Below are 22,983 nucleotides of genomic sequence, written 5' to 3' on the forward strand. Positions count from 1 at the left end.
CGCATTGAATGCTCAGTTGTCATAGAGATGGCTATACACCTGTCAGTACCTACATCATAGGTAGCTATCTGCTGGTGAAGACTGTGAGATCCAGTTAAAAGATCCAGAAAAAGAGCTGGTAAATTGATCTCCTAAATAGTCCTCTTGTTTATACTTATCTTAGTGTTTAAACACACCACTTTGTCGTCTGCATCTGTTAATGACTACCACGGTGTAAACGTTGGGTTCCTAAAAATGTGAACTCCAGTAACAGAAAGCTTCAATCCACCACTTTGCTATGGAACATGAATGGAGCATCAGATGTTTGGATGGGCTCAGAACTACTGATGTATATTTTTTATTATTCGTCATATTGTTTTACATTGTGAATCATACAGCTTGGCACCCATCCTGTGCAGGACTTCAAACTGAAAACTGGGATTTATCAGTTATATAGTTATCAATACAATGCACTGATCAAATCACAACAAATTTCTCTGCAATTAACAGTCAAAGAAAATCATTGTGTGCAATAGGCAACACGCAAAAAAGGCCTACATTGTAATATAGTATAAATGTGCAAGTGCTATATCATTTGAACTCCAACTTAAAACACAACCAGTGTAAAAGATATGCTTCATACGTTGTCAAGATAATAAATAAACTTGTAAGTGCAATCACATATATGGGGTACTGCACTTGCTCTACTGAGGAAAGTGCATCTGAAAAAACAGAATGTGGCTCTCTGTTTGTGTAGCAATAGTTGTCAGTGCTTCACATCTGAAGGTATGGCCCTACTTAGAACTAAAAGAATCAAACATTATAGTACTTCCACTACTGAACTGAGTACATGTGTGAATGTCTTTCATCTTAAAAAAAACTTTAAATTGACCATTGTAACATTCCTAGACTTCTCCAGAGAATGGAACAGCCATCCTGTGAATGAGCCACGCAGGATAACCTTCTCCAAATCCAGAGACATTGCACAAATATTTCCATGACGGCTACAACATTGTATGAATCTTAAATACGACATGTGTCATATCGCCATAGGATTTGTGTCACTTGGAGTGGGATGGAACAGGAACACTCGGTCAGTGATCCTCCCGCTCCCCTCCAGCACCATCCTATCCTCGTACACGGAGACGATGCCGAAGGCGTCGCTGTCAGGCGGCGTCTCGATCACTCCTGCTAACGTCATGTGGTGCACCCCTGTGTCCTGGTCCTGGTAGTATCCACCATCGTGGTCGTGTCCCGCCATGAAACACACCACGCTGCTGTGGGACTGGATGAGGGCCAGGAGCTCATCGAAGTTCCAGGCGAGGCAGATGTCATCTGTGGAGCGGGGGTGGACAGGGAGGTGACCTGGGCAGAAGAGCATGTTGAGATGTCGCTTAACATTCATTTTCCATGAATCAATGAATCATTTAAATCGTTTTTTTGTCTAGAAAACACAAACCAAGTGAAAAATGCCAATCTCAAGGTAGCAAAGGGACGTCTTCATGTGGATCGTTTTGTCTTAAGCTCATTGCCTCAAGTGATGTCACTCAAGTCTGCGCTGTTTGGTACTACTACCATCTGGTTAACAGGGAGCTGCAGACTTCACATAAGTTCTAATAAGGGGCTCAGCATCGACTCCAGCTGTTATTCTCTCTCTCTGTGTGTGTGTGTGTGTGTGTGTGTGTGTGTGTGTGTGTGTGTGTGTGTGTGTGTGTATATATATATATATATATATATATATATATATATATATATATATATATATATATACATACATACATATATATATATACATACATACATATATATGCAAAGTTGGAAAACCAAATGTACAGAAAAGCTGGAATGTAAACCATTTAATGTAAAGGTGCAAATTTAAACAGCTGAAAACGAGGTTGCTCGACAGGAACAGCTGACAGGTTGCCATTGGTAACCATTTTGAGAAATTGGTATCCAGAGGCCAGCAACTTTTTATCTCAAGAGAGAGAGACCTTCAAACATCAGTTTCTACACCCATCTCTCTGCTTATACATGAAATAAGATAAACTAATCCTCTCAGGAAGGAAGAGGGACGTCCAACTATCAGCACACAAAATATGTATTCTTTGGCAGTCTCATTCTCAGAGTGGATCTACAAAGCAGAGACTGGATGAGTGAAGGCTTGTCACAGGGCTGACCTGGGCTCTCTTCTCACTCCATCAATGGCCCAGCTGAAAGATGCAAGGAATCAAAAATAATGTGTTACTTACTGACTAGTGTGACTCTTTCCCGTTTGTCGTCGGCCCAGGAAAGAACAGAACCCAGCCAGTCCAGCTGGTCCTTACTGAAGCCCCCGTTGAACATCGTGAACCTCCGCAGCAGGCCGCTAGTCACTGAAACAAGAACACCTGGATCCAGTGGCTCCTCACAGTGCAATAAAACATGCCACATGGGGAAACGTGGGGCAGAGCCCTTCTGGGTGACGGGGTCTACTGCCAAATGACAGCGTGCCCATAAGAAAGGCACTTCCCATTACTGCTCCAGTAGAGACTATGGTTGTAATTTGAGCATCTCTGAAGAATGGAATACTTGCTTAATAGACGTCCTTGAAAAATAAAACAGAATAGCAAGGATGAGGTTGGCTTCAGATCCACATCTAAAAGGAAAGTGTCTCTATATATTTTACAAAGAAGCTTTCAGGAGTGTGAAACGGGTTAAATCCACACCAGGCTTTTACTTTGGTTCCTAGCACTAAGACCAGTTTCACAACTTATGTCGGCGTGTAAAACCAGAAATAAGATCCTTAATGTTCCTTTTACAGGTTGACTGTGGATTGGTTTTGTTGGCATGTGGGAGATGCAATAGAGGAGTCAGTGGTGAAAGACTAGTGAATGGGAAGCATTTACAGTCAGAAGTACACGAGTATTTGGACTGTGGCACAATTTGTTTTATTTTGCCTATTTACACAACTGCAATGGATTTTAAATAAAGCAGTCAATATGTGGTTGAAGTGTAGACCTTCAGTTTTATTTCAATGAATAACTGTTTAGGAATTACAGACATGTTTATACAGTGTTTATAGAGGCTCAGAAGTATTTTGAAATACTAACATAGTTGTGAATATAATGATAATTAAAAAAACACATATATATATATATATATATATATATATATATATATATATATATATATATATATATATATAATCCGTTTATTATGCATATATTTATTACACCAATAGTCATCACCAGACACTGAGTTTCCTCCCTTTACTGCAGCCTCCTTCAGGTGCTGCTGGTTTGTGGGTTTTTCTGCCTTCTCTTTTATCTGAAGGAAATGAAAAGCGTGCTCACTTGGGTTGAGATTGAAGTTGAGACTGACTTTCCATTTATGAATATTCCATGTCTTTGCCTTGAGAAGCTCTTGGGCTGTTTTCACAGTATGTGTTGGGTCTTTATCCTTCTGTACTGTGTAGCGCTGTCCAATCAATTGCATAATTTAGCTGAATCTGAGTAGATTGTAAAACTCATCCTGCCATTTCTATCAGCTGTGACATCATCAATGGACACCTATTGGTGGGTTACCAGAAGTGGTTTGCTTCAGACCAGGAGTCGTTCCTCTCCTTCTCTACACTTTTCTCTTCCCATCATTGTGGAACAAGTTCATCTTGGGTTCATCTTCCAAACCTTCTAAATCTAAAACTGATCAGGATCATTCAGATATTTTCTGGCAAAGTGTAGTCTGTCCTTCCTGTTCTTAAGTATTCCCAGTGGTTTGCACCTTGTCGTAAACCTTCTGTTCAGGTTCATGAAGGCACCGCTTGATTGTAGACTTTGACAAAGACAGCCTCCTAGTATTCTGGACCTCAGTATTATTATGTCAGTGTTATCGAGGGCTTTTCTTCACAAGGAAACAACTCTGCTACGTCTACTTTACATGTCTTCCGTGAGCTTTCCACTATATTCCTTCTTTTAGGAATGTACCAAACTGTTGCTTTGGTCCATCCTAATGTTTCTGATACCTGCCTGATAGGTCTGTATAGCTCATCAGCCTTTTGAATGGCATTGACACCTCTTTGGTCCTCATGCTGAGAGTTCCCTGGACCAGCAAACTCATTTTTAATCATCTCCAGAACTTTGTATCTGCTTAGTTTGTCATGAAGTAACGAGGGACAGGCCATCAAACCACGTGTAAGACAACTGTCCAATTACTTCGGACACGTGTTATTCCTAAACGGTTAGTGAAATAGTTGTTATATCAAAGTATTCAAGGTGAAAGTCCACACTTCAACCACATATTGACTGCGTCCAGTCGTGTAAAGAGGAAAAGAAGAACCATTGTGAATGAAATGCCTCCTGTTGTAATGCGAGTACCTGGCGGGCAGTTGAGGTCTTGGTTGTGGTTGTGCTGCCGTATGACGCCCAGAGCGTCGCTGTGCCGCTCGCCGGACGCCTCTCTGCCCAGCAGGCTCACGTCGTACGCGTCCAGAACCACGAAGGTGAACCCGGGCACCGGGCTGAAGTGGTAGGCGTACGTGTCGCTGCCAGCCGGGACTCCGTTCAGGCGTCTCTTCGTGTGCAGCGTGCTGTTGAGCTCCGAGCGCAGCAGCGCGCTCCGGCTGAAGTTATAGAACTCGTGGTTCCCCCACACATGGTGGACCTCCACGCGACTGGAGCCGAACTCCCTCAGCACGGTGTCCAGCGCCCGGTCCGAGGCGCCGTGGCTCTTGTTGAAGCCGTCGATAAGGTCTCCCAACTGGAGGATGAACTCTGGCTTGACAGCCGCCTCGGACCAACTTTGCTGGGCATTTCTCAGCAGCTGCAGGCTGCTCCGGTAGTACCGCCTCCTCGTCCGGGTGTAATTGTATCCATCGTCGATATCTGCGTACTGAATGTCCGCTATCACGCCGAAGGTAAACAGCGGCGTCCCGCGAGGATGCGCGTCCATTCTCGAGCTTCGGAATAACGGACGCCGTTGTACGCGTGACGTAAGAGTTGAGCACACTGGAGACACGGACCGGGCCCGGTAGTCTCTCAACTTCCGCACATGATGAAATGCGGCCAGGCTGGTTGGTTTGTTGGAGTGTTCAATTTCCTGTATCGTCCCACACGGTGACAGGACATCAGCACCGGGGGTCTGTGAAGCTAGCGATGAGCAGGACAACCGACGCTATGACTTCCGGCTGTAGCCTTCAAAATAATGCAGTTAGAAAGACCGAATGTTGGGAACAAGTGGTAGAGGCACGTGGGGGGTTCCAGGGCTTTCTGCCAGAGAGGGTTCATTTAAACCCACTAACTAAGTAGGTATGCTGCCTGAACCGAAGGAGATTTCTGACAGAACGCATCAAACGCAATAGGTAGGATAAGTCTCTTTAGCACTGATACAGCTGTGGAGATGAGTCTGATGTGCAAGACTACAGTGTAGTGTCCTGCCGAGAAGTCACACATATCACATTCCCCCCTCGGCTTCTGAGGTGTCTTCTTGGTGCCTGAAATAATACATAATGGCTTTTAGCAGCTACAAAACCAGCTCTTCCAAACAATTAATCCTCCCCTACATTTCTCTGAGCACATGTACATGGTATTTTTAGCACAAATTGATACCATTCATTTGATAGAACCTAAAGCATATATTATAGATTGTCTGGAAGCATTCAGGAGATGGAACTCACTCCCGATACTTTCACTCACAAATGTTTTTCAGAATGTACGCAGAGCGCATTCAAAGGAAGAAAGGATGAGAAGGCCGTGCACTTCTTGGAATAACAGCGCATTAAGTAAACCCAGTGCCCACTCAGAGCCTGGTTCTGTTCCAGGTTTCTGCTCATGGGGAAATGTTAAAGCTGCTCTTTACGAAAAGTCTCATGAGATATTTTCTATTGTAAACTGGCAATATCCAAATAAAAATGTACGAGCTGCTTAAAGGGCCCCAAACTGAAACTTGCTTCTGGCCCCGAAAAGGCTTCGACTGGCCCTGCAGCTCCTGTACTGAGGTTACACTTGTGATGGGGGTTATTATTTCTGGTTACATTATTAGGATAAAGTTTCCCTTCTCACATGAGAAAGTAGATGTTGTTCTGGAAATTTCCACAGAAGTATGAATATTTAGACACTGTATGAAAAGTGCACACTGTATACATCCACTGGTAATTAATTACAGTCGACAATGGGAAGTTTCCCGTTGCTACAACAACCACACATCTTCATGGGAAAACACAACAGATTTATTTCAATATGCATGAGCATATTTATGTTTGCAAACGCAGGTTGAGGATTGATCTCACAGGTCAGCTCTCTGCTGAAGCGCTTTCCGTTTCCCCACCTGACCAAAGAAAAACAGACAAACTCATTCACACAAAGTACTTACAAAAACAGCTATAGAGTTGAATGTATGCCCCAGAAACAACAACAAAAACAAAGACTGAGCTATATTTACTGCTGGTCTGTGGTATATCAATAACTTTGAGAAGGTTCACCTGAGGCGTCTTGGCCTGGAGTCCACAGCGTCAGCCCCGTGATACACTTGGGAATCCACTTGAGAATGGAGCAAGGCAAACAAAAGGCAGTCACAGTTTCATCTTGATGCTTTCACGGTGTTCAGTATTCGTTACAAGGAAGCAGCACGACTGTGGAGCGAGGGCGCTAAAGATGGCACACACTGCATCTCCAACATACTGATATCGTCGCTCAAGATCACCAATCACATCATGCATATGAATCAAACATGCACATCAAATAAGAATACTTCTATAATGTTCAACAACAACAAAAAACAACATTCTCATCTCCCTCCTCATGCAACACACTGCTGTGGCTGAGTAGCCCATGCTGACTGCAGGTTGTGTATGAAGGCAGTGGCAGCACCTGCTCTGCTCCCCCTGAGGCCCCTAAGGTCAGATAACCGCTTCTGGAACCCGGGTAGGGCGCCTTCTGTATTTTGACATGTTTACCGTTCTCCTCATCAGTCCCTGGCTGGAGTTCAGAGAGGTGTGTCTCACTGAGTGTCACATCAGGACAGGTATTCATTCCGTGTGCCCTGACAAAGTTCTGTTTTTTCCAGATTACCGTGACGTGTTGTTGCTGAATTACCTGCTCTGCTTGACGGTATTCACCATGCTGTTCACACCCGGTGTAGAACACGTACTTCCCCGCGCCGCGTGGCTGCAACATAAAAAGGAAGGTTGTCTGAGATCTGGGATCACAAGCAGCTTCACCAGAGTAGATTGGTTATGTCCAATAATTAGACGATAACCGGTCTGATCATCAGACTGCTCATGTTTCTTGTCAGATTGGATCTATGTTTAGCAACGTTCCGGCATTTATGGAATCTTAGCAATCACAATGTTATCATAGATCACTCATGGCCGAATCCCAAGTTGTAATGTTGTTTCTTGAGTTTTCCATCAGCAACCCTTTGGGCTTTTCTTTCTGATACTGATGGAATGTAGAGGAACTGAATTCAGATAGACGTCGATTTTACAACAAAATATGTACAGTACTTTAACTGAAAGCTGAGATGATATAACCACTTGTATATTATATGAAGCTATTAGAGAATGATCTTGCCTGGCAAAAATGAACCAAGCTGTCTCCACTGTTATTGTCCCTTGCAACTACTCAGGCTCCAGTGGAAGAGGTTCATCATTTCCAAGCATTTTGTGAACGAGTAATCAAAGGAGAACTTACATTACTGTCGACAAAGTTGCCTCTGTATCTGTGGTTAGAGTGGATGTACTCTCCAGCTGACTCCATCGTGCCATTTACCCATGAGCCCTTGTACAGGGAGCCAGTGTCTGTGTAGCGGTAAAGGCCCTGTCCATGCCTGGTAATGGATATGGTCATGTGCAGGTTATAAGACGTCCATGTTGAAACTATGCTTTTGACACATATTTATAACTGTTATTTTAATAGCTTTTCAGTGTCTGCATTTTTTATATATAAAAAGATCCTGCTGTATATTAAAATATAGTCTTTTTGAAACCCAACCTCATCGTCATTGATGTTGTTTGACCTGCAAATCTGAAAAAGATCCACACTTCAAACATATTTCTGTTTTCTACAGCAGTGATACATCCCATTCTCCTGCATTTCTCTGGATCACTCAAAGAAACCAAGCAGGCTGTAAACCAGAAATGTGTGCTTACTGAAACGAAAATGACAAAACACCGCAATGTGATTTAAAAACTGTGGTCATACCTCATGTGATCTAGCCACTCTCCATCATATGTGTCTCCGTTGGGGTAAGTGTAGACACCATGACCCTTTCTCAGGTCCTCGACCCACGACCCTGGCAGACAACAGGGAGAGTTTGTTCCTGAAGCTGGACCCATGTCAGCTGTTACAGTTTAAACCTTCACAGGACTGCACACACTGCTGAAATAAAGCTGTTGGCAACTCTCTCGACTCATGTGCTCTAACTGTATTGTACCTTCATATCGAGAGCCATCAGGGTAGTAGAAGGTGCCCCGCCCATGTTTCTTGTTCTGGTAATAGTCTCCCACATATCTCGCCCCGTTCTTGAAGTAATATGTCCCCTAGACAAAACAGTCAAAGATAAGATACATATAGTTGTCCAAGAGACTATTCTTTTCCATGTAACGTAATGTACACCTTGAGGCAGGAACAGAAACATGAATATGTATAGAATAAACAGCTTCATAAGATGTCAGTTTGCATGAGTACAACCAGATCCATGTACTCTCACCACATCTGAAGGTTAAATGTCTCCTCTTCATGTGGTGGAATGTTTTCACAGGTGTTTACAGGTTTCCTCACCGTACATGGAGTAATTGGTGTGAACGCTGAGGGCGTTATGGACTCATGTTCAGTACAACAGTGCCCCCTGTCGTGTGGTGTGAGTACTGCGTTCTGTGTGTGAACGTGGTCTGTGTTCACTCAGCCGCACTGGGACCTGTGGGCGTAACGCGACCTACCTAGTTAGTGAACTAAGCTAGTTAGTGACCCAGTTAGAGACCTAGCTAGTTAGTGACCTAAGCTAGTTAGTGAGCTAGTTAGTGACCCAGTTAGTGAACTAGCTAACGTTAAGCTAGTTAGTGACCTCGTTAGCATACCTGTCCGTGCCTTCCGCCGTACTCGTACCGGCCCTGATAGACCTCTCCGTTGGGTAGAACGGCTTTACCGGCTCCGTGCCTCTCTCCTGCCTCGTTCCGCTCCCCTTCATATTCCTGCCCGTGGACCGAACCACATGGTCCGTTAGTTTCAGCCGGTTAACGTCCCCGAACACGCATGTATGACTTCCGCTCACCCCGAGTTTACTGCGCTCCTCGTCAAAATCATCCGATCCCAAATCCGACATCCTCAGGTACCGGTCGAAGCGTGGACGGTGTAAGCTGAACGTGTTGCGGTACAAACTGGACAGGTGGTGTGCGCCAATTGTTTACGGTTGCCGTGACAACGGTCTGTCCCACGTGACCAGGAGTCGTGTGTTTGGCTGGAAGTTATACTGCATAAGCTGCATTCACCTGTATAGAAGCCCCTCTTTGATCCTGTCAGACTATAATGAGACACTACCACAACATTATGACTAGCAGCTTAGAATATTATAATTACAGCTCAATATCTCATCATTTTAAGTGTAGATATGTATACAAATTGTAAAGCCCTCTGAGGCAAATTTTTTAATTTGTGATTTTGGGCTATACAAAATAAACTGAATTGAATAATGTTGAGATGCAAAATCATAATGATTGGATCCATCTATCCATTATCAGCCCTTATCCGGGGTCGGGTCGCGGTGGCAGCAGGTTCAGCAGGCCGAACCAGGCCTCCCTCTCACCCGCAACACTTTCCAGCTCATTCTGGGGGATCCAGCGGCGTTCCTAGGCCAGGTGGGAGATATAATGGGTCTTCATTAGTATCATCACACAATGAGTGCTGTATGACTAATGTTTGTATGGACTCATTTCCCTCCGGAGGTTTGGTTTGCCCTTTTAACTTAAGGTAAAACAAAAGCTCAAGACCATCCAGTATCCAACAGAAATTGACAATGTGGATGAAAAACTTGACTAATCTTTAGCTTGGATAAACAGTATGTATAAATTAATATTCACATAACAGAAACTATTAAACATGTCAAAATGTATTGCTTGGTGGAATTATTAATAATAATGACTGAGTTCTTGCATTAGCTGTCCATCAAATGATCAAAGTGCAGATAATACTTCTATATAGCAGCCCTTTATTTAGACAACTTGAACTTGACTTGACATTAACTCATAAATCATGAGGTTTTACCATGTGTTGCATTAAAGATTAGAAAGAACTCTGCTTGTAATCCATTGCATTCAATTTGGCTTTCTCAGACTCATGAGGAGGCAATATTCAAAATGTCTGAAGCAGTAATTTAATCAAGTCCTAGTTAAAAATGGCAAATGAAAGGCAGTTTGTGATAATCCACTGCATGTCCTCCCACAGAGTAGCATTGTCCTCTTGAGGGTCCCTAAGAATATCTCATTCGTGATGAATTCCCTGAAGTAGCCCATGTTGAAGATGGAGGCAGGGTTACTTGTGGGTTCACTGGCTGCTTGTTCATGATTTAGCACCCTTCTTGTCAGTTTACAGCCATCTAATCTCTCTCTCATGACACCAGAATTACAAATGAGTGATGGTTTAAAGACACATTTTGATGTCCCGTTACCATTAAAGTGACTAGACTTTGGAAATGAAAGTTAAAGTTGGCTGGTCAATATATCATTAAAATACAAAATGTTAATAGATGGAATGATCTATTAACATTTTCCAGTTTTAGTGTATTTTGGCTATGGTAACCGTAATAAACCATGTTGCAGGCCGACTGATCGTATTGGCTACTAACTAAGGGACTGTGTCAGATAAACATAGTTTACAGTAATTTAATGCAGTGTATGGGGCAGACCAACAATACCAGAAGAATCTCAGCGTTATCTTTGACCAAGACTTGTCCTTTAACTCCCACGTTAAGTAAATCTCAAGGATTGCATTTTTTCATCTACGTAACATTTAAAAAATCAGGCACATCTTGTCCCAAAAAGATGCAGAAAAGCTGGTTCACGCGTTTGTTACTTCCAGACTAGATTACTGCAACTCCTTATTATCAGGCTGCTCTAATAAGTCTCTTAAGTCCCTCCAGTGGATCCAGAATGCTGCAGCTCGTGTACTCACAGAAACTAAGAAAAGAGATCACATTACTCCTGTATTAGCTGCTCTGCACTGGCTCCCTGTAAAATCAAGAATCACATTTAAAATTCTTCTCCTCACCTACAAAGCCTTGATTGGTGATGCGCCATCATATCTTAAGGAGCTTGTAGTACCATATTGCCCCACTAGAGAGCTGCGCTCACTAAATGTGGGGCTACTTGTGGTTCCTAGAATCCTAAAAAGTAGGATGGGAGCCAGAGCCTTCAGTTATCAAGCTCCTCTTTTATGGAACCAGCTTCCACTTTCAGTCCGGGAGGCAGACACAGTCACCTCATTCAAGAATAGACTTAAGACTTTCCTGTTTGATAGTGCTTATAGTTAGGGCTGAATCAGGTTTGCCCTGGTCCAGCACCTTGATATGCTGCTATAGGCTTATAGGCTGCTGGGGGATGTTTTAGGATACACTGAGCACCTATCTCATCTTCTCTCTCTCCTTATGGATGAATTTACATCTCTCCATTGCACCTTATTAACTCTGCTTCCTCCCCGGAGTCGTTTTGACTTCACGTCTCATAGGGTCCATTGGACCTGGAGGTGTCTGATGCCTGGTGAACCGGCCTTCCGCGTTGGCCCTGCTGATGCGCCTCACCCCCCCTCCTCTCTACCTCCTTCTGTTTCATGGATTGGAGTTCCATTCATACATTGTCATATTCATGTAATGTGTTTATGTAACTTTGTAAATGCTGTTCATTCTGTACACATGACATCTATTGCAATTTTAGCGAGCTGGTTGGTCTCCTCTGGTTTGATCGATAGATATAATTGAGTATCATCTGCATAGCAATGAAAGTTTATGCAGTGTTTCCTGATAATATTGCCCAAAGGAAGCATATATAAGGTAAATAAAATTGGTCCAAGCACAGAACCTTGTGGAACTCCGTGATTAACGTTGGTGGTCATCGAGGCTTCATCGTTTACAAATACAAATTGAGATCGATCTGATAAATAGGATTTAAACCAACTTAGTGCGGTACCTGAAATGCCAATCGACTGATCCAGTCTCTGTAATAGGATGTCATGATCAATGGTGTCGAACGCAGCACTAATGTCTAACAATACCAGTACGGAGATGAGTCCTTTATCAGCACTAAGGTCTAACAAGACCAGTACAGAGATGAGTCCTTTATCAGCACTAAGGTCTAACAAGACCAGTACAGAGATGAGTCCTTTATCTGATGCAATTAGGAGGTCATTTGTAATTCTCACCAGTGCTGTCTCTGTGCTGTGGTGTTTTCTAAATCCTGACTGAAACTCCTCCAATAAACTATTCTGATGTAGAAAGTCACACAACTGATTTGCGACTACTTTCTCAACGATCTTAGAGAGGAAGGGAAGGTTAGAGATCGGTCTGTAGTTAGCCAACACCTCTGGATTAAGAGTGGGCTTTTTCAGGAGAGGTTTAATTACAGCTACTTTGAAGGAATGTGGTACATGGCCTGTTAGCAAAGACACATTAACAATATCCAGCAGAGAGGTGCCAATTAAAGGCAACACGTCTTTAAGCAGCCTCGTTGGGATGGGGTCCAAGAGACAGGTAGACGGTTTAGAAGTAGAAACCATTGAGGACAATTGGTCTAGGTTGATGGGAGAAAAGCCATCCACATATACACCAGGGCATACAGCCGTTTCCAAGGCCACTCCTCTTGATGACAGATCGGCAGTAGTTAAGGGCAAGAGAGCATCAATCTTGCCTCTAATAGTTAAAATCTTTTCATTGAAGAAGTTCATGAAGTCATTACTACTGAGGTCTATAGGAATACACGGCTCCACAGAGCTGTGACTCTCTGTCAGCCTGGCTACAGTGCTAAAGAGAGACCTGGGGTTGTTCTTATTTTTCTCTATTACTGATGAAAATAAACTGAATTGAATTGAAATTGAAAGTAGGGCTACTGCACTCTCAGGTGAGCAGCATTATGGCACTTGGTGGAGACCAAAACAGAGGGAAAAGAGAGTGAATTGTAGAATGTGTCTGTTCACCAGCAAAACCGAACTCCAAACAAATGCTATCGTGACATAACTTTGTGAAGTACAAGTCACCTTTTATCTACGATTTATCGACATTTTGGACGTTTCGAATGGATAATTTCTCAAATGTAGTGTACTTTTGCTGGTTTCTAAGCATCCCAAAACCTAGCTTTAGTTGTCCTTTGGCAACAGAACACCAGTCTCCTCAACTCCAAGAAGAAGCTGGATGCAGATGTGAGCCAGCTGCAGGGCGAGGTGGTGGATGCAATCCAAGAGTCTCACAATGCAGAGGAAAAAGCCAAGAAGGCAATCACCAATGTAAATATTATACACTTTTTACTTTGACCTCTAATTATATCGAGATACCTTTATACAGCGTGATTAATAACTTTAAGACAGTGGTGATGATTATATAGCCTGCTCTTTATGCTGTTCTTTGTATTATTTGCACTCTTTTTAATAAAAGAAAAGTTCAGTAAATAGAAATATAATGTGAGGTAAAAAATAAAACCTTATTTTTAAGTTTCCTAGCAAGTCTGTACTTGTGTACTTCACTTGAAAGATAAAGGTTCACATTACTCCCCCTGTGAGTTCGCTTCATTCACACTGGTCGGTGTTTACATGCTAAATGGTCCTGTACTTGTATACCTCTTTTCTAGTCTCCGTCCACTCAAAGCGCTTTAACACTACCATTTAACATGACATCATTCACCCATTTACACCCATTCATACACTGATGGGAGGAGCTATGGTTCCACCTGCACATCAGCAGTAAGTAACATTCACACACCGCTACGGAAGCAATTTTGGCTCTTCTGGATCATAGACTGCGTACAGCCCGAATCCACCATCGCCTAATGTGTACCATCCTGGATTCTTACCGGAACGCGGTACGTTGCTCCTGGCCCTGGGGAGGGTGTTGGAGAGCCGGCAACCCGGATCACCTGGCCCACTTCATCGGCTGCCCACACCCCTCCAACACTGGTGCTTGAGGGACTCCCTGTGGGCTGGGAAGGGTGCCGGGGTCAGCTGGGGTCAGCTGGGGTCAGCTGGGTCGAAAGATCGGGGAGCCAGGGTGAGGGTGCCGACCTCCGGGGCTCCCCGGCTGCAGCCATCTGACTGCGGCATCACTCAGTCGCTGGGCGAAAGCGAAGGGCCGGTCCTCGGGCCCCAGCGTGGCCTCGGGGAACCTCCGCCGGTGATCCTCTGGGGTCAGACCCAGCCGATCCATCACGGCCTTATGCACGTCTGTGGAACTGTGCCGGGCTGCCGGGGGAAGTCCCAGGGCCGCTCTGCAGCTGAGCCTAACCACGCCCCGCCACCACAGAGTTCTACTGTAGATTTGAAAAACAATCGGACAGTCCTGACTCCATCCCCCCACAGCTCCATCAACCATCAACAATTTAGACGCTCTTAGACAGTGGAGATGGTAGTGAACTTTAGGAAAAATTCGGCCCCCACCATCCCCCATCACCCTGTGTGACTCCCAGGTCACCGCTGTGCAGTCCTTCAGCTTCCTGGGCTCCACCAGAATCCAGGACCTCAAGTGGGAGCTGAACATCAGCTCTATCACTTCAGCTGCTGAAGTGTAAGAACTATTTTAAACAGGCTTCTTCCATATGGAAAACAAGCCCGTTTAAAATACTTGGAAGACAAACCTGTTTAAAATAGTTGAGAGAGCCTTCTAGAAGCCTGGATGTGTGATTGGTCACTCGGCCCACGTGACCATTAACATGCGATGTGATTGTATAACGATGCCTGAAGCAGAGGAACACATGAGACTCCTGTCTGTGCAATGAGAAAAATAAGCTAATAGGGAAACATAATTATAATACATGTAGTGTATTTTTGAAAAACAATTACATTATAAAATAGATCTAACTTTTAATTAGAAAAGAAAAAAGAAATTTAAATAAAGAATTAATAAAATAGCTATAACTTTGATTCTGTTTTAGGCCTTCAGAGAAGGCTTTGAAGGCCCTGCCACTGATTGTAAATGTAATATGTCGCTATTTCTTGCACTGTTTTGATTGTTGTTGATTGTTTAATGTTATTGTCTATTGTTGCACCACACACCATGACGAATTCCTTGTATGTGAAAAATAATTGGCAATAAACGGTTCTGATTCTGATTTGAAGAGAATCAGACATTAGCTAACATTGAAGCAAACAAAACTAATATGAATTTTACAAGTGAGTGATCCTAAGAAATCTGGTTAATGCAACTCAAGTCATTTCTTCAGCGCCAATGTTTAATCTGTATCATTGCCCTCATAGATTCTGAACCGCTCATGTTAACATCTATTGCATCTGTCCATCCGGGGAGAGGGATCCTCCTCTGTTGCTCTCCTGAAGGTTTCTTCCCTTTTTTCCCTGTCAAAGGTTATTTTTGGGGAGTTTTTCCTGATCCAATGTGAGGTCCTGGGACAGGGATGTCGTATGTGTACAGATTGTAAAGCCCTCTGAGGCAAATTTGTAATTTGTGAGATTGGGCTATACAAAATAAACTGAATTGAATTGAATTGAATTGAATTGAACATATCACTCTCTGTTACAAACACAATTCGCCACTTCAAGACAACGTTGAATGCTTTTGAGAGATCCAGGAAAATACCACATACAAACTCTTTCTTTTCCACTCCTGTCATGTACAATCATTTGGTATTTGTTGTGACAAATGATAAATCAAACACCAGTTGAACTTGCTGTGTTCTTGCAGGCAGCCATGATGGCAGAGGAGCTGAAGAAAGAGCAGGTCATCTGGAGAGGATGAAGAAGAACCTGGAGGTCTCCATGAAGGATCTGCAGCACCGCCTGGATGAGGCTGAGAGCCTGGCTTTGAAGGGGGGCAAGAAACAGCTCCAGAAACTGGAAGCTCGGGTATCACACTCCATCTGAGAGTAATGCATCATTATTGGCAGAAACAATCGCAGCTGAGGTTTTGTTTGGGGTTGGGCTTTCTCTAGGTGCGGGAAGTGGAGGCTGAAGTGGAGAGTGAACAGAGACCAGCTGCTGATACAGTCAAGGGAATCCATAAATATGAGGCAAGTGAAGGAACTCACCTACCAGACTGAAGAGGACAAGAAGAGTGTTTTGAGGCTGCAGGGCCTCGTGGACAAGCTGCAGCTCAAAGACAAGGCTACAAACAGCAGAATGAAGAAGCTGTAAGATCTTTGTTGAATGCCAGAAAAGAAGTATGTTTTTTTTATTATGAATATAGCTCACTACTCGGACATTACTCGGCTTGCTAAGCTGAGGAAGGTGCAGCATGAGCTGGAGGAGGCGCAGGAGCGGGCAGATATAGCTGAGACCCAGGTCAACAAGATGAGAACCAGGAGCGGAGAGTTTGGAAAGAGACACCTTCATGTTGACTTTGGTTTATTGGGAACCCTTTTGGCTTCCTGGGTCAGAGCAGTAAAATGATTCAGGACATGTTTAACACCATTAATAAAACTAAATGAAAGAAATAATAAAGAGATCATATCGGTAAAAACTAATGTCTATCAAGTAATACAAAGCTACCAAATGAATCACAATACATCCCCAAAAACTCTCCTTTTTAGTATCCAAAGTACCTATGGACAAACTGCTTTTTTTATTGATATGATAGTTAAAAGTCCCTTTCCTGACATGACATGACTCTTCATTGTGGGATCAAGAACTCATTCTACGTGTTACTTTGTACCTCTCCTCTCCTGTTGAATCGGAGTTGACCTTGCAGCGATGACACAGACGACCACCTCTCTAGGTTTTTGTAGAGACTCCCCAGAGTAGTTTTGCTGTGAGATGTTAGCAGAATAAAGTTGAGTGAAGCATTAGCTTGTCTGTGGCATTGTTTTCTTTCATTAGATATTCTACAGAGCCAGACATGTTCCTGAATATCAACAGTATGAATGGATGCTGATCATAGCTCTTGATGTGTTAACAGATTAGTAGCGTTGTAGTGCTAACGAGCCAGTCAGAGAAGCAGATCATCAGAGAGCGTCCCTCTGTGTGAGCAGGGTGCGCTTGATTTGAGCATCAGTTTGCAGAGATCAGCGCAGATCCAACAGAATGTCTGCTGACATTTACATTCTGAGTTAAAATAGCCGTCCTCTTTACTTTTACTCAGCGACACGCAATACATAATGCCAGGGAGCAGGGAATTATCCACGGTTAGACCAATAATCACAGGACCACGTGGAGCAGAGACTCATTTCAAATGAAGCCTTCAGCTGCGTCACTCCATCCCGTTTGTTTAGCCCACCAGACCGAGGGATTCTTCACTCTATTGTTTCTCTATCAGTGTCTCATCATCACAGGAATCTCATTTGTCTGAGAACCCAGGTGAGAAGTTAAAGCCTGACATGGAAGTATAATACTCATCAGCATGCCGTTCATACATACAGTTACCCTCAGTGTGAACCAGCTTTCAGTCGGAATGAGAGGACGAGTCAGCCGACATTCTGTAACAGCTGATACGTGTTGATGTTTTACTCAACTTAATTAAGCCCCATGGCCGATTTACACATTAGCTAGACTGTGTAAAACCTTACAATGAACATGAGCAAATATATTGATGTTATACTTCAAATTAAACAAGAGAACTTGGGCTACAAGAATCAGTAAGCCATTTCCACACAACTCAAACACCAACTGAAAGAATTATGAAAATATCATAATCATCATTTTGTCAGGAGTCAGCCCACTCAGCACGTTTCCGGAACTAGTAACCCGTAGCTCGGTGCTATCAGAAAGAGACAGATAGCAAACAGCAAGATTCTAAATGTCTTTTAAAAATCATTCTGCACCAAAGCATCACCGAGATATGAGCCAAAGAACACAGCAACATGAATCGCTTTACAGTCACAAATGTTGCTCATCTTTGGCTTTTTAATCTAATCAACAAAGACTGCTAAATTTGGATGTATTGAACACCATAAGTAATATAAAAGTGAAATATATGGTTTGGTACATGAGAAAATTCAAATTGCCCAAATGCCCATTTCGTCTAATTAATCTGTACTAAAACCTCTCTAACTTTGTTCTGCTTTACTTTTTCACTTTTATTACTTTTATTGTGAAATATAAACAGTGTCAGGTTCAGGTTACTTTATCACTAGAGGTAGATTTGGTTTGCAGGAGATGAAACAGAATTTTGTTTAGCCTCACTTGTCCTATTAGTTAAATAGTCAAGAGTCCCAGAAGGTTACTGGAGTGAAATTGTTCTAAAAGCCTACTGGTCCAAATATTTAGTTGAATTGTGTTAAACACAGGGAACTTCAACACATACAAGTTTAACATGAGACCCATCTGTGAAACAAGGACGGAGGCACAGACGTCCTTCAACCCACAGAAGTACTGTGTTTTTTTTTTTTTAAGTGTGAGGAATGTCAGAATATGACATTACTTATAAAGAATGTATCATCTACACTAGTTGACCACACCTTCCTAACTTTGGAAATGCACTTGTGACACCAGACTTTATTGGAGTATTTTGACCTCAAGCTGTGGTCCATGGGATGGGTCTCAAGCTGTGGTCCATGGGATGGGTCTCAAGCTGTGGTCCATGGGATGGGTCTCAAGCTGTGGTCCATGGGATGGGTCTCAAGCTGTGGTCCATGGGATGGGTCTCAAGCTCCCCCTTTTCACCCCTTTGAAAGGTTATTATTTCCTGATCCGATGTGAGGTCAAAGGTCAGGGATGTCGTATGTGTACAGATTGTAAAGCCCTCTGAGGCAAATTTGTCCATGAGGTGGAAACGGCTCTCACCGTCTCCCGGGTAAAAACTATGTATTCATGAATATACAAATGCAAATAAATATGTTTAATGAAAAGATAACAAAATCAGAAATTCATAGAAAAATAAGTAATACATTCAAATGAAAGGTTGGATTCATAAGCAATAAAATGCACCCTTGCTTAATTCACTGCTCTTAAGTGTGTTGCTGCTGGAGCCTTACTTGGTCTGGTATGACCGGTAGATTATGGTATAATTGTGTGCTAATGTCAGCTCTCCCATGACAAAATAAGAACACCATGTCTTTTTACTGACTTTATGACTCCTTCCTATTTGTGTTACTGTTTGACATCATGTTAAGATTTACGAACACATGGCAGTCAAAGAATAAGTGAAAAGTAGGAGTAACTGTTTCAAATATCATTTATTATGACACGGTTTAACACACAACCCAAAAGTTATACTAAGTGGGAGAGGTTGGGACAGTTGTGGTTGTGCCAAACAAAAGAAATCAAGATAGGTCAAAGGTCAGGGATGTCGTATGTGTACAGATTGTAAAGCCCTCTGAGGAAAATTTGTAATTTGTGATATTGGGCTATACAAAATAAACTGAATTGAATTGAATTGAAGAAACCTTCAGGAGGGCAACAGAGGAGGAGCCCTCTCCCCGGATGGACAGATGAATAGATGTCATGTGTACAGAATGAACAGAGTTACAGAGTTACATGAACACATTACATGAATATGACAAACATTTATGAATAATTAGTAGGGGGGTCACTCAAGGGTCCCTCAGTGGTGATGATGAGCAATGAGCTGCTTCTCACATCCCTCACCCAGGTTGTCCTGTCGCTCCAGGGATTGAAGCAACAGTTTTACTTTTCAGTCATGGATTTTTCGTACACATTTAGTTTAAAGGGACATTGCATTGACTTCATACATCCAGATCAGTGCACACGGTACCAGGGAGGGTAAAGGAGCGTGAGAGGAAGTGGAGCTTTTTGAACTCATGGGCGACTCAAAATAGTGACCATGGTTTATTGAAAGATGATAGTTCCACCTTGTGGCCATTTTGGTAAACTGTAAAACACCTTCAAGTTGTGATTGCTCTTATTGATTCCATCCAATCAGTATTTGAGCTTCGTTGCAGCCACATTAATAAACAATCTCTCTGTGGCTTATTGTGAATAAACAGTGATGTGTCACGATACCAAGCAACAGGAACAACGAGCAACTCTTGAGTGTGTGTGTGTGTGTTCCAGTTTGAGTCAACTTTGGCTCAAAGCTGCTTCATTTGAAATGAAATGGTTGAACAAGATAACAACAAGATAATCCATCAGCACTGTGTGATTATTTCACCATTATTTTATTCTCTGAATTAGTTCTGTTTGACAAACTAGATGATATCATCATCATCATCATCATCATCATCCCCCAAAATGTAAAAATTAAAACAACAAAGAACTGAATAAATAAACCAAGATTACATTAACAGCATACTTACTTGTATTAAAACAAATGATTCCATGAGAGCGAATTATAAAATGTTTCGACAACATCATCATCATCATCATCATATAAAACGAGTGTGTGATAAAGTAAAGAAGAGCTATAGGGGAGCTGCAGATTCCGACACTTAATAACAGACAGAACTTCCCCACTTAAAACATGCATAAAAAACAAAATATATAATAGATATATTATTGGAGCCTAGTGGGCTACTAAAAGTACTATCTAGTAGTGGTAGTAGTAGTAGTCTTCTGAAAATAACTTCAAATGTTGAGCATAAAATGTCACTCTTGTCACTGAAAGCTTGCTTGGCAAAATAAATAAATGAATAAAACTAAAGGTCCGCTCACCATCTTTCTCTCTCATGTAGATACATTACAATATACTGTAGCTTCCCCTGGTAGCCAACTTTAAAACACGTTGTGCTTTTATTTTGAAGGGAGATTCGCGAGACATCCGTCCCCCCACCCCCTCCCCCTGTCGCTCCGTGCGGCTTGACGCTGCTCTGGCGGCGGACAGACAGTGGAGCGTGCAGGCTGGAGGGGGAGAAGAACCTGTTCACCAGTTTCACCCAAGTTCCAGCGCGGTGAGACCAGCCCCCGAGCCCCGAGCCCCGGACCCCGAGCCCCGAGCCCCGAGCCCCGAGCCCCGAGCCCCGGACCCCGAGCCCCGAGCCCCGGACCCCGAGCCCCGAGCCCCGAGCCCCGAGCCCCGGACCCCGAGCCCCGAGCCCCGGACCCCGAGCCCCGAGCCCCGAGCCCCGGACCCCGAGCCCCGAGCCCCGAGCCCCGGACTCAACCTTTCACTTCCGTCGCAAAGTTCGTATTTGTTCAGAGGAGCGGAGTGTCATCATCACTGAGCGTGAAGGAGAGAGAAGTCAGACTGGCCATGCCTGGGCCGTACTGCAGAAGTTTGTACTCGTTCAGCGGGGAGCAGCACCAGCAGGGACTGAGCTTCGAGGCCGGGGACATTATCAAGGTGGTCCAGGCTCTGCCCGGAGGCTGGTGGGAGGGAGAGCGGGATGGAGCCAGAGGATGGTTCCCCTCGACTTATGTCCAGGTCCTCGAGGTAAGAACAACTAAACAATTCTTATTATTACTTGTTCGGAATAAACGTATCTGGTGACGTTGACTTTTTTCATAATTGGTATACTTATGAAAAGCAATATTTTGTATTATCTTTTCTCCTTGACTCACACACATTCAAAGCGACATGGGTAGAAGGTTGTAAACAGGCACACACACACACACACACACACACACACACACACGCACACACACCTGAAGATAAAGGGCGCACTAATAATGGGCTCATCAGATTAACTGGAACGGTCCCAGTCCGCTCTCTGTCTGCCTGGCCCAGCGGTGGCCCAGCGGTGGCCCAGCAGTGGCCCAGCGGTGGCCCAGCGGTGGCCCAGCGGTGGTCCAGCGGTGGCCCAGCGGTGGCCCAGCGGTGGTCCAGCGGTGGCCCAGCGGTGGCCCAGCGGTGGTCCAGCGGTGGCCCAGCGGTGGCCCAGCGGTGGCCCAGCGGTGGCCCAGCGGTGGCCCAGCGGTGGCCCAGCGGTGGCCCAGTGGCTGCACACTTCCTCATTCCACACACATTCCAGTGAAATCCTCAGGTCTCCTCTCTGTGCGAGTGATTGTACGGGGCATGCTGCATGGTATCTCCCTTCCCCCCCCCCCCTTTAAGAATGGAGTGGACGGGGGTCATCAAACACCCACCCTGCTGAAGAGTTCTCCGACAGAATCTAAACTTTCAGAGGGTATCTGTTCTGCAGTGTGACCTCTGACCTGTCTGGATAAAGAAAACGGGTTACAGTCTTCTTCAATCAAATTTAAAACAAATTGTAAAAGTGTTTATGTAATAGAAAGAAGACATAGAATATATATTAGCCAATACATCATTATTGGATACTTGTTACTTACAAATATTTATATTATTATCATCCTTAAAAAACCAGTACTGGTCTACACCTAATGGAAAACTGAAAAGATTACTCAGATTTACTCACCGACAGAAAGTAAATCAAACTATTTGGATAATTTCCCAACAAAAATGTGAAACGTGCTGGCTCCATCAATATCTCAGTCAGACAAAATATAACATTTTGAAGAAGAGGTAAACCCACTGGTCAATATTAGATGTGATGGTATTGGCGTCAATGCCTTCTTTCATTTGTAGGTTTATTTTTCAACTGACGAATGTTCCGCTCACTCGGTATTGTAGTCTTAAATAAAAAAATGTTTAAAAACTATATCTAAACGAAATCTATATCAGCCTCCAAATCCATTACCAGTCCGGCTATAAACCGCCACCACGAGCTCTGCAATAGGTGATGAGCGTTCACAAACTGCTGCTTCCGAGCTCCGTGTCGCACTCATATTAATAGATAGTAAGAAGTGTTGCTGCCCTAACGGAGAGGACACGCATGAGATGACAGAGTAGATTAGATGAACATGAGGTCTGGTTTTGATCTCCATGTGGGCACGGCCCTTTCTTTCTCAAACTGATGCTAAGCTAGATAAAGGCTCAGCCCTGAAGTGAGGCTGAATTAAGCAACAGCAACATGCTTATCTGATGTGGCCGACTTATCACAGATAGATTCTCCTCACTTTCATGTGAAACTGCAGATCGTGT

The 22,983-nt window shown here is 43.6% G+C and overlaps 4 protein-coding genes across 6 annotated transcripts in view; 2 read left to right on the forward strand and 2 right to left on the reverse strand.

The window, feature by feature from the left end:
* Nucleotides 1–309: 309 nt before the first annotated feature.
* adprm (ADP-ribose/CDP-alcohol diphosphatase, manganese-dependent) lies at nt 310–5,110 on the reverse strand. The gene is made up of 3 exons (XM_034559494.1): nt 4,332–5,110; nt 2,229–2,351; nt 310–1,344 (listed from the first exon to the last, which is right to left on the reverse strand). Exons 1-3 carry the CDS (start codon nt 4,903–4,905, stop codon nt 1,019–1,021), a joined length of 1,023 nt encoding a protein of 340 aa, XP_034415385.1. The 5' UTR covers nt 4,906–5,110; the 3' UTR covers nt 310–1,018.
* A 1,051-nt stretch (nt 5,111–6,161) lies between these two features.
* Nucleotides 6,162–9,391, reverse strand: rsph1 (radial spoke head component 1). Its single transcript, XM_034559010.1, has 8 exons — nt 9,223–9,391; nt 9,029–9,142; nt 8,386–8,491; nt 8,154–8,244; nt 7,644–7,779; nt 7,047–7,118; nt 6,434–6,491; nt 6,162–6,279 (listed from the first exon to the last, which is right to left on the reverse strand). Exons 1-8 carry the CDS (start codon nt 9,271–9,273, stop codon nt 6,245–6,247), a joined length of 663 nt encoding a protein of 220 aa, XP_034414901.1. The 5' UTR covers nt 9,274–9,391; the 3' UTR covers nt 6,162–6,244.
* Nucleotides 9,392–9,817: 426 nt separating this feature from the next.
* On the forward strand, nt 9,818–21,205 carry LOC117749059 (myosin-7-like). The gene is given in 9 exon segments (XM_034559261.1): nt 9,818–9,821; nt 13,038–13,054; nt 13,311–13,436; nt 15,838–15,871; nt 15,874–15,998; nt 16,085–16,158; nt 16,160–16,266; nt 16,339–16,523; nt 20,786–21,205. Coding segments are annotated over 9 exon segments (1,092 nt in total).
* Nucleotides 21,118–22,983, forward strand: part of gas7b (growth arrest-specific 7b) — a 62,822-nt gene continuing 60,956 nt past the window's right edge. For 2 of the 3 annotated variants that reach the window (XM_034558854.1, XM_034558855.1), the window contains exon 1: nt 21,118–21,414. In XM_034558854.1, coding sequence (XP_034414745.1) covers nt 21,235–21,414 — 180 coding nt within the window. In that variant the 5' untranslated portion in view covers nt 21,118–21,234. The remainder of the gene's footprint in view (nt 21,415–22,983) is intronic. The other variant, XM_034558856.1, reaches the window with a different exon arrangement.

The sequence above is a fragment of the Cyclopterus lumpus genome, chromosome 19, assembly GCF_009769545.1.
Source record: "Cyclopterus lumpus isolate fCycLum1 chromosome 19, fCycLum1.pri, whole genome shotgun sequence".
Classification (NCBI taxonomy): Eukaryota; Metazoa; Chordata; class Actinopteri; order Perciformes; family Cyclopteridae; genus Cyclopterus; species Cyclopterus lumpus.

Excerpts from the sequence above, each read along its gene's own strand:
- rsph1 (XM_034559010.1), bottom strand. The coding sequence starts at position 9,273 with ATGTCGGATTTGGGATCGGATGATTTTGACGAGGAGCGCAGTAAACTC. Across the intron at positions 7,119-7,643 it reads GCAACTTTGTCGACAGTAAT|CCACGCGGCGCGGGGAAGTA; the intron begins GTAAGTTCTCCT and ends TTTATGTTGCAG. Across the intron at positions 6,280-6,433 it reads TCCAGGCCAAGACGCCTCAG|GTGGGGAAACGGAAAGCGCT; the intron begins GTGAACCTTCTC and ends TTCTTTGGTCAG.
- adprm (XM_034559494.1), bottom strand. The coding sequence starts at position 4,905 with ATGGACGCGCATCCTCGCGGGACGCCGCTGTTTACCTTCGGCGTGATA. Across the intron at positions 2,352-4,331 it reads AGACCTCAACTGCCCGCCAG|TGACTAGCGGCCTGCTGCGG; the intron begins GTACTCGCATTA and ends TTCTTGTTTCAG. Across the intron at positions 1,345-2,228 it reads GGAAAGAGTCACACTAGTCA|GTCACCTCCCTGTCCACCCC; the intron begins GTAAGTAACACA and ends TCTTCTGCCCAG.